General features: G+C 37.0%; 1 protein-coding gene and 1 pseudogene across 1 annotated transcript; both read right to left on the reverse strand.

Moving 5' to 3' along the window:
- Positions 1-4,798: 4,798 nt before the first annotated feature.
- Positions 4,799-6,541, reverse strand: LOC137712192 (UDP-glucose iridoid glucosyltransferase-like; annotated as a pseudogene).
- Positions 6,542-7,145: 604 nt separating this feature from the next.
- LOC137711910 (uncharacterized) lies at positions 7,146-10,616 on the reverse strand. The gene is made up of 3 exons (XM_068451064.1): positions 10,472-10,616; positions 9,894-10,045; positions 7,146-7,550 (listed from the first exon to the last, which is right to left on the reverse strand). Exons 2-3 carry the CDS (start codon positions 10,014-10,016, stop codon positions 7,491-7,493), a joined length of 183 nt encoding a protein of 60 aa, XP_068307165.1. The 5' UTR covers positions 10,017-10,045; positions 10,472-10,616; the 3' UTR covers positions 7,146-7,490.
- Between the last annotated feature and the right edge of the window lie 1,105 nt (positions 10,617-11,721).

Genomic DNA, 11,721 nt, shown 5'->3' on the forward strand with positions numbered 1-11,721 from the left:
TTCAAAGTGTCCCAAATACCCAAGGGAATGTGGGAAATGAACTTTTATTAGTTTACCCGATGAAATTCCGTCAGTTTATCGTTCAACGGTCAAAACCTTCACATTAGCAAGTTGTCACATAAATACGAACACATGTGTTATGAATCTAATTACAAATCCTTTCCCGACGAAGATCCTTCGGGTAGAACTTAAACGGTAAAAAATTCAATGCTAATATTTCCAAAGTGTCACAGATACCCAGTCGTGGGCATGTGAATCAATTGACACGAGAACATTACCAGACGAACCTTCGTTGGGCAAAAGCTGTAATGTCAATCAATGGGCTACTTATATCAAGTCACAGGCCAGTGGAATCTACTGACACTGCATTTACCCGACAGACCTTAGTTGGGTACAATTAGTCAAAAGTTGAATTTCACTTTTCAACATATGACAGATATTCACCTCACATCTGAACAAATTCCACCGACAAAACACTTAACCAACAAAGGTTTGTCGGGTAAATATATATGCATCCACTATAAATATCTTCTTTGTTATTCATTTTTCAAATGTTTCCTCCTACCAGTCACACTCATTGTACGAAACTAGTGTGCATGATCGAACAGTGAAAAATGTTTGCATAAACTTGGAGATCACATATGCAAAAAATTACAAAAATAAAATAAAATTGGGGATTAGTAAATAGATTGCAAACTTTCGACGGTTAGAAATAAAATTTCACGATTTAATGGTCGTTCTAGGTTCGATTAGGATCATTTTTTGCAAATACAATTGTTAACCCCATAAGATTAAAATCAACGTTCCCGATGATGCATCAATTATTTTAGGAAAAGTGGAGCCAACAAGAACCTTATATTATATATTTTCAATATTTGACTTTAACCGATGGAATTCTGTCGGCTAAAGATCAAAAACAAAAAACTATTGTACATTTCGTTTAAAAATCAAAACTTTCCAAAATTTAGATTTAACTGACGGAATTTCTTTTATTTCGTGGGGCAAATTCATTTCCCACCATTTTCCCCAACCAAAATGTTTGAATTTTCGGGAAAATTTACATGACGACGTTTAACTTAGCCGGCAAAATATTAGGTTAACAAACACGTGTTGCCTTTTTTAAATAATCCGACACGCCGAACCTCCGTCAAGTAAAGCTTTAAAGATCTTATAACCCAAAAGCTTCTTCTTTCTTCCTCCTCGCACCGTTTCACTAACTCTCTCTCTCTCTCTCTCTCTCTCTCTCTCTCTCTAACTCTCACTCTCTCACGCTCACACCATCACCCTCACTCTCAGGCCGTCCTCTTTACTCGCACTCAGGCCATCCTCCTCACTCAGATCGTCCCCCTCAGTTTCACTCTTCCTGTGTAAGTATTAATTTTTTTATTTTAGTTTCTTGATTTTGGATTTCGATTTGATGATTTATAATTTAGATTTGGATTATAATTTGTGAATTGGCGGTTGAATATGTGATATTTAGGTTATGTTTGTATCTGTTGAATCTGTGATGTATAAAGTTAGAGTTTTAATTTTTTGAATTTGTGATGTTTAGGGTTTTAATTTGTTGAACTTGTGATATTGAATATGTGAATATATGTGTTTTGTGAAATTTTTAATCTGTTGAATATGTGAAGAAATTGTGAAATTTTTAATCTGTTGAATTCATGAAGATATTGTGAAGATTTGTGTTTTGTTGAATCTGTGAAGATATGGGTTTTAATTGGTAAGTTTGTTAGTTTTTTAATTCGGTTAATTTATTTTGTGAAAATGGCTGGCTCCCCCATTGATCACAAGCGGTCGCCGCTCTGCTTCCTTTTCGGCTTAAAGTGAGTCATCGGCCCCCAATGGGATCCAGGCCCCGACTACAGAGTCGGTAGCGAGGACAAGTTCCACCACCCCATTACCCCCCGTTCCACAATCTGCCGGGTGACTGAGGAGCACCCGTTGCTGCCGCCTGCCCCACCACCCCCCAATCACATCACCGACGACTGGCAACGTGGAGGTCAAATCGACCCCCGTGAAGGGAGGGGAGGCAGAGGGACAACTCCCTGAAAACATATTGGATCACTCGGACCACCCAGGCCTCGATTTGAATTGTCTACCTCCCCAACCACTGCCGAGTGTCCACCAATGTCAACAATTTGTTGACCCATGACTACGGGCCCCTGATCTAGAACAAATACCCCATGGACACTTATTGATGGATTTCCCATCAACAAGAAGTTCGGGACGCGATACACACCCAGCTTTCGGTAGTCTACAACTAACGATTAAGATCATCTTTTAAAAATATTTTTTAAAATTTTGTTTTTAATTCATTGTTTGTTTCTGGTTAATGAAAATGTGCAGACCAACTTTGGTTAGAATGAGCGAGACAAAGTATGTGAGGATTACATCAACTAGGCCTGGAGTGGACGGTACAAGAAGTGGAAGTACAAGTTCCCCCAGTACTATGACTCTTGTCCGACACCAGAGGCAGCATGGGCGGACCCTCCTAAGGAGTTCCTGGGGAGGGTGCACGAGTGGCATTGGGTTTGCACTCACTTTGAGAGTGCAAAGTTCTAGGGAATAATTTGTTTGTTTATTATATTGAGAGAGCTACTAGATCCATCCCATTGTTTTATTTTTCCACCCACGTTATAATCACATCCTTTTATAACATCCTTTTTTAAAAGTTAAAAAATTAAAATGCTATTTCTCCACCAACTATTATTCCAAAATAACCTTTAATATATACATACATATGAAATTATAAAATTGTGTCTTAAAAAATATAACAATAATATGTAAATGAAAACCATTAAGGTCTGCAAATTCAAATGGAAACGACAGAGGTATCCAAATTCAAAAGAATTCGACAACAACGAATTTAAACATATGATGAACAAATTCAAATGACCTACACATAAATTATTCTTCTAGCATTTCAATGGAAACATAATCTTCTACCTATTCAATGAAAGTCATCTTCGAAGTCCATTGCTATTTTTTATTTCTCTGAATGAAAGGAGATGAAAATATGAGTTAGGGTTTAAGGTAGATAAATTGTCTTCCATGCCCAACCTTTTTTATTTTTTTATTTTTTTATTTTTTTATTTTTTTTATTTTTTTATTTTTTTATTTAAGCAAAAAAAGATAATTAATGTCTTTTATTAGTCTTTTTGTAAATGGACAAATTTATAATTAAAAAATTCATTAAAATGAGGGTGGGAAGATAAGACATTGGGGGTGGAAATAACATCACTCTTTTATTTGATTTGTATTGTATTGTTTTTTTTTATTATTTTTATTTTTATTTTTATCTTCATTTAAACTAATATTGTTTAATGTACAAAAAAAAAAAAAAAAAAAAATCAGCAGCCAATAAGGGAAACTGGGAGCAGAAGGCGTACGAGCACCACTTAGGTTCCTAACCTCTATCTTACCGGATCGAGGAACAGCAGGATGCTGGGGAGAAGTTCCTAGAGGTGGTGGTATGGGGGGAGACCAATGCCACTTATGGCAACGAATCGCGGATGGGATTTATGTAAGTATTCTTCCATAACTTAGTATTTTATTTTTAAAGGCTTTAATTAAGTTTTAAATTCCAATTGATCTAACTTCGTATTGTTTGTATTTTTTTAGGCTTCAATAGTATAAAAGAAGGACGAGGTCCTCGTCACTCTCCCAGAAGCATCCCAACATGCCTATGGAGGAGTTGATACCTGACCTAGAGGTGTGGTGCCGATCGACGGGGTTGGCCAAAGAAAAGGCAAGGAAATCTGCGGCCTCGGAGCAAGTCGGGTTCGGAAAATTGTGTCTTATTCTTCGTCGAGTTCTACTACAGCAATAGAGACCGACTCTCAACTTCAGCAAGTGGAGGAAGAGCTAGCACGTCAAATGGGATTAGCCCGCCAGTACGTCATGGTTGTATCCTAGAGCTTATCAGCTTCTGGCATTACGATTCCATCATTGCTGTCTGAGCTTGTGCTGCCATCTTAGGAGCCTCCCCAAAAGCTGTCCTAGTTGCCCCTCGTGCAACCACCCAATGAGTTGCCCTAGCAATGATCATGACCTCTCCTAGTTTACAGTTCCTTTTTTTTTTTTTTTTTTTTTTTTTTTTTTGGGAACTGTTATGAGGACTCCAAAAATCTCATTCTACACTCCTCACAAGTATATTGTATTTTTCTTTTTAATTATAGAAAGTTTGGAGTATAAAATGAAATTTTTGGAGTGCCAATAACAATTCTCTTTATATATATATATATTTTATTTTTTGTAATATGTTTGAACAAACAAATTTTTTTAGTTGTATATATTTTTGTTTCAATTGGATGATATATTTTTTCTAGGTTGTAATAAAAAATTTTAATTTTCGTAGTTCATGTTTTTATCTGCAATTATCTTTTTACATAATAATTTTTTTTTTTAATATCAGAGTTACTTACTCGTCAGAAATGTTGTTGGTTTAGAATATTTTAATCGACAGAACGTTTGTTGGAATATATTGCTATTTTATTTTAAAATAAAACAACGACCAGGAGTTGTTTGTCGTTTCAAATTATGTTCGTCGCGTAACATGAATGCTACACGACGATGGTTGGCTAAGTTGAAACTTAACCGACGGAAATGAAAGTCCATCGAGTAAAATTCTACGCAACGATCCCTACAAAACTTGGTAGATGAAAAGCGTTTTCGTCTCGTAATAAATTTTTTTTTTCTTGTAGTGTTAACAAATGCTACAGATTTTGAATCGGTTGGTATTTATTTCCAGTGATAGAGATAACTAATCCTTGTTGGGATTCTATTATCTAAAGCATTAACACAGTAAATTTATTTCAAGCCTGAGTGATGCAATTAAAATGAAATGATGGAGCTCTACAAGCTCATTAGAGAAATTGTAGGAAAAGCTACCTTTCCTTGTACAAACATCTACTTTCTCCTTCAACTCCATGGCCCTCACACTCATTTCCTTCCCATCGTCATCTAAGTTTTTGAATAGCTCTCTCTCTCTCTCTCTCTCTCTCTCTCTCTCTCTCTCTCTCTCTCTCTCTCCTCTCCTCTCTCTAACTTATCCTCCAATTGAAACCCTACTCTCCAAACTTGGTTCACATACCTTGCATGCACCTTTCGATCGCTAAAACACGGCTGGCATAATGTTTCCGATAAACTTTCTAGGGTTGAGTTCCAACCACAACGGCTCCAAAACACACCCACCGTGGCATGAACCAAAACTTCCCTTTGTGGTTCCCATTACACAATGCGACCTCTTGTTGGATGTTGGACTCTAATTCAATGGCTAACAGATAAATATAGTTAATAAGGATTGACATGGAATGTAAGTAGGATTAGGGTTTAGTTATAATCTATAACTTGGATTCCAAGTAAAGTATATATTCTGGTTATATTTGGAGAATAAGGGCTCCTGATACTATCCTATTTGGATTGAGATTTGGTAGATTGTATCCTTATACAATAAGGAATCCTAATGACATTATTATGTGAAGATGAATTAGGGTTATGTTAGTATAAATACTAACGCTAGGTCCCTGCACATACCACCGAATCCAACACTCAGAAAACACCCCATAGGTTTGAGTTATACAGTTGTGGTGAATGTGCAGAAGGCCTTGCTTGTGATCTTAGGGTGCTCGAGTGTTTGCTGCTGTGTGTAACTTGCTGTGCCTTCGAAGATGTCTTCTCAAGGTTAGTATTACTTGGTATTTCAACTCACATGAACATATTAAGTCTAACACCTCTTTCTCCTATAGCTTCTGCGAAACCTTGAGGCATTAGGTCGATCCAATCGGAACCACAAATTGAGCCAGATCTAATGACATACAAGAAAGGTTGCTTGCCGTTAGCTAATCTCCAAGCCATTTTTTACGCTAGTTCTTTGTCACTAACAGATGCTAGACTCCCTAAGCTTACATAGATAACTGAGTTATGGGATTGCTTGTCAGGCCACGCAATGCAGCAAGTGTCCTCATTTAATAAACTGCTGGAAGCTGCAGTTGCAATCTTGCGAAGAGGACCTATTGTGAGATTGGAACTTGACATCGTTGCTGGATCTGTGCTAGTGATGATCGTCCTCCGAGTTTGAATGTCCTTAAACACACAAAAATGAGGCTAAAAACAATCAAACAATTTAAGGTAATGGTTATTTGAACCACCGAAAAAAGATTATAAGCAAGTGACGAAACCATGAGAACAGTATCAAGGTTGGTATTGTTAGTAAGGGATACCGTACCCTCTCCCAGAATAGTGGAGGCACCACCATCAGCCGTGGTAACATCAGTCTAAGTAGATGTTAGATGTTCTTATGTTTCCAACAAGTTTAGAATCAAATGTCATATGTGCAATAGCACCGGAGTCAATTATCCAAATATTATTAACAACAGAAATCAGAAACTTTTAAAGCCTTACCTTCGTTACCCGTAGAGATGATCAAGGCCGTGACTTGCTCAGCCACAAGTTCCTGTTCATCCACCGTCTCAGCAATGGCAGCACGTTGTATGTTACCGACAACCATCAGTTCAGTCTTCTCCCCTTCACCCTTCATAGCATCCTTCCTGTCTGACCCGCAGCGTACGTAGACATAGGATGCTTGGAGGCTCAAGGTATGTTGGACCAACTATCAAGGCCTCCCAGGAAAAGGTAAACTTAGGCCCTTCCCAACCACCCCCAACCCTTTTTACACATTTCGATCTTTACGTTTAACCACAAAAAGAAAAGGAGAGTGTAACCAAAACACACGTTTTCTATCACTTTGAGTACATTTCCGTGTCGTGAAGCTCCGAACTTTTATTAATTATCACATTATATAAAACCCTAACTATATAGGTTTTCTTAGTCATGAGTGTAACATGTGTGCAAAAATAGATCGGACCATTTGATATCGTAACAGCCCGAGTTGTCTATGTTTGTTGGTCAGAAAAAGCTACATTAGCATACAAACGTTTATTGCATCCAACGTAGTAAACCTGGCATTTGTGTCATGTTTTTCGTGTTTGTGTCTCATTCTCTCCTCTCTCTATCTCATTCTCCAATTGTAAGCCTATTTTCCAAGCTTGGCTGAGATACCTTGCATGTACCTTCTGATCAATAGAAAAAGGCTTGCCCAGAAAGATCTAGTAAGCAGAAACATTGAACCAACATTGAAAATCTTGCAAACCAAGCATATGAGTTCAGAAATCAGTATGTAAAGCAAGAGAAACCAGATCTGTAAAGCCCAAGGACTTATATGTTACAGTTTGTATGGAGCATATATAGCATAGAGCATTCCATTGTATGCTCACTGTGATGTCCTACAAATCTTTGAGGTTGTATCCAAACATATTTCAAAATTAGAAGATAAGATATACGGAGATAACATCCATAAGTAGGCATCCTAAAGAATCATATACCTTCTTATCTCTGTTTAGTAAAATCTTAGATAAATAGAACACACCTCAAACTGCATTAAACATTAGAAAAGCGTAAAGCCTGTAACCGAAGACATTTAGATATTTCTATCTTGATGTAAGGCCATTTGCTATGGTAGCCTCACGTTCCTGACGATGCCGTTCTCTCTGCAAAGAAGAAAAAGGATACGAGATGAGTGCAACCAACTCACTGACTCAATCCATTCCAATCCAATCCAATCAAAATGGTTTAAACTTCAATATTTAATCAAATGGTAGATGACAAAGAAAATATATTTAAAAGTGAAAAACTAAGAACATAACACCTTGCAATTAGAATTTGATAAGAATAACATCTTAGCAATTCATCTATCATGACAGAAGGTTTGATTGGTTATTGAAGATTTCAAAATTGACATTGATAACCTTCACCAATATCGACCAGTTCAAACCATGCACACAAAAAGCTTTCCCTTCAATATTATACAACCCCATAAAACATGCATGTAATCAAGTTTTCACAGCCACAAGTACTGTGGTTGGCATGCATTTTGTTGAACAGTCTGGCTAGTGCAAACAAGACAAAGTACAACAGGCATGGGAACAAAATACAGAAAGCAAATTGACCATTTGCATAGCATATCATGAACAGGAGATATGGTTTTCAGATTTCAGAAAAGTGTGGTTTAGATTGGGTATGCATTGCATAGACTGGTTTATAAACATCATCCCAATACATTAAGAAAGGCCATAAAATCTGTGCTGCAGCTAGCTGAAACACATTCTAAATATATAATAAATAAAATTCTTGTATTCTTTTTTTGCGGCCTGAAATTTTCCTCATATTAGTACTTAGTACCTACAACATAACACAAAAATTCCTAGGTCACTTAGGCTTTCCTCCCAGCAGAAATCGAAGAGAACTTATCTCTGTTATGCAGATGTTAAATAGTCATTTCTTTTATCAATTACACAGGGGGACAACAGTACCACATGACTCGTATCTTTGAATTTATAACCAAGAAGTGTAGTTCTTAGTATAGCTCACTGCAAGTCTACAAGTTAAAAAAGCTGGAGAAATCTAGTGAATTCATAGCATTCTTTCTAGGCTCAAACTGCATCTTTTAGTTTTATACACTTAGGGAAAACAATAATAAAGATCCTTCACCAATTATGGGGCTTTTTGTTAACTATTTCGTTTTAGTTTTTTCTTCTCGATTAGTAATAACGAGGAAATACAGGGGAGAAGAGATGGCATGAATAAGGATAGAAGAAGGGTGATGGGAATGATGTGGAAGAAAGAATGGAATGTTACAGAACATGAAAACCAAAAAACAAAAACAATTAAGTAGGTATGGTTTCTAGTCTTTAGTTTTCATTTTTTATGCCATTCCATGTGCATTTCTCCTTCCTCCTTCCTACCACTCCCTCTACAATATTCATCCATCCTTCCATGTACTCTCTCTCTCTTAAAAAAATGAAAGTTAAAAACAAAATGGTCATAAAACAGGCATTTATAAGGGTTTAAACCTAATGGAAAAAGGACACTAGACCTAATCCAAGAAAGAAATTCTAATAGAAAGTTTAAAACAGAAATAGAAAAGCAAAATCTAATCCTAATCCTTATAAAAGTAAGGAACTAAGAAAAGGTCTTGTCGGAATACAGTTGTTTATTCCCAAGTCCATTCTCACAATGGAGAGCCTATTAATAATTTTGTGCCTAGTCAAGGCTTAAAGAATATGTTTAATGTTGGAATAAATCATATTTTGGTCAAGTTTTCTGCCACTTTTTCTCAAAAAAGATTGTTTGATGGGACTCGTATGTTTTACAAGTGTTAGTTGGGTCAAGAACTTAAGATTTCCAAAAGTATTTCCTTTTCTCATTTTTAGAACACACCAGCTACTAAAATTTTATTTCTCATTCTAGAAGTTTGCTTCCCACCCACAGGAGAACACCATTGAAATTAATAGCTTGCATATCCCAAACTTAAGTTGGTCAAGCAAGAACTTGCGGACAAGCCTTCCTCTGGGTATGTGGAAAAGAACAGAAAAACTTGTGTAATCATCCAACTATAATAAGTGAGCATTTTCTAATTTCCCAAATTCATTCCAATAATGCCACCATTAGTTTTTAGATATACTTTCGTGATGACACTAGAAAGCTTCAATCAACAAAACTATCCCTATGCTGAACACACAATAAAACCAAAAATGATATTTAGGTTTGACAACTTTCACCTCACCGGTACAAACCCATTAAGATGAAGATATTATTAATGCTGTAAATGAATATAATAACATCAAGTACAACAGTACAAGCAAACATAGTTATACAATATCAAGTAAGCCATCGACTATACTTTATTTTAAGTTGCATGCTGTATGTGTATGCTGAACATTGTTGATGATGTTAGGAAGATCCAGTGATCATCTAACCTAAAGAAAGTTCAATGCCAATTTCTTTTTCCTCTGGAAGATGGTTTGCTTCACAAGCAACAAATGAAAACTTACCCTTCTTTCCCAATACGGAAGGAAGCAGACGAAATCATAGACTGGAGTAATGGTTGAAACCAGTACAATATTCAGTCCAGTAAACACCAAGAGCGCAGTCATTGGCCGAGTTCTATGCGGCATCTTTCTTCAGTATTAAGATGTTTTTAGCTCTGTAATCAAAACCACAAAGTTCAGAAACTCTTTCCAGAAAGCAACATAAACATGCACACAATAGTCATAGGTAAACGCAGCTCAAACATGCCCAGTTGGTCCTTATGGTTGAGTTTTCGAACTGAGCCGTAACAATGGAGCAAAAAATACAATAACACAAACAGTAAGCAATAAGGGCACACACAGCATGAATAAATTAATAACAAACTTTAAACATGTTTGAATCATTGAGCTCAACCAGTTGCATAATACAATTTGAACGGCCACCAAAAAGAGGAAAAACATGATTCATAGATACCCAATTGAAATTAAGAGATTGACAGACGCATTTCGTCAAACAGGTGGTAGGTGAGGTAGGTTTCATATGTATTTCATCACAAATTGAAATATAATCCAGCAACACTGTTGAAGCTTTGGGAGATTACCTTCAATAACTGTTAAGTGAAACGCGTTTCAGTGATTGTTTAAAGGGAAGCTCGAAGGCGTGGGAGCGGGTTTGGAGGAAGAAGGGGGGCTTTGCCGTTGTATAACGTATGCCGAGGGAGACCGGGCCCAAAGACGGTGGATTGAATTTTGGAGTTTTTTTTTTTTTTTAACACATTATTTGTACAAAGTGAAATTCGTTTTGGCGAGAATTGAACTTAAGACCTCTCTCACTTATAAGTAAAGAATAACACTACTAGACCATTTACTAAGTGGGTTTTTTTTTTTTTTTTTCATTTTTTCTAAACAAACAATATTATCTACACTAAGAGCAGTTTCACCATGGGAAAGGCTCCCCTAGGCACTATACTATGTTATCCATCCAGTGAACAATAAATGCCCTTAATGAATAGTAACCGTCTTTTGCATCTCCACCGTTGCACTTCAATAGCCCTATCAATAGACAATAAAATATTATTATTTTTTTATTTATAAAATAATATAAAATAATTTTTAATTTTTTTTCCTGTTCCTTTTCCTTTTCATTTTTTTTTCCAGAACACTCTCTTTGTCCCTTTCATTTGACCAGTTCCCTCACCTACCCTCTCTCATTTCCCTTACACTTTCTCTCTCTCTCTACCAACGCCCTTTCTCTCTCATTTCTGAAACCTCTCTCTCTTTAATCTCTCTCATTCTCTTTCTCCAGCTCCGAGAGCTCTATCATTCTTCTTCTTTGAAACTGAAGCAAATCAAACTAACAAACTTTGAAATCTCAATCCTGTGGATGAGAGGAACTCGAATATATCCTTGCATGCATCATCAGAGCACCATTTGGGTGATCCACCATTGAAGCCGAGAGCTTCAAACTTCCATTGCTCAAACCCAGATGATGTTATTACCCTACTTCAATTGCTTAAGTTATTCTCTGGTTTTTGATGTGTTTCGAGTTGAAACCCTTGGGTTTAGTCTCTGCCATTTGTCTGTGGGTGTATCATCAGCCTCGGCGACGAACTCCAGCGAGAGCTGTTAAGTTCGAAGCCTAGGTTTTAATTTTTTTTAATTTTATATTGTGGCTGAGGTCGCACTGACGTCAGCCGACATCATACTCCCTTCAAGCGCTTGGGCCGGCACAAATCGTCGAGCCTCTCCCTCGGGCTTGCTCAGGCTCGCTCACCAGCACATGCTGGGCTTCATCACTCGAGCATTCAAGCCCTGTTCCTGAGCCTGTCCCTGGGGCTGGAGCACACGATGG

The sequence above is a fragment of the Pyrus communis genome, chromosome 13 (genome assembly GCF_963583255.1).
Source record: "Pyrus communis chromosome 13, drPyrComm1.1, whole genome shotgun sequence".
In the NCBI taxonomy this organism is placed as follows: Eukaryota; Viridiplantae; Streptophyta; class Magnoliopsida; order Rosales; family Rosaceae; genus Pyrus; species Pyrus communis.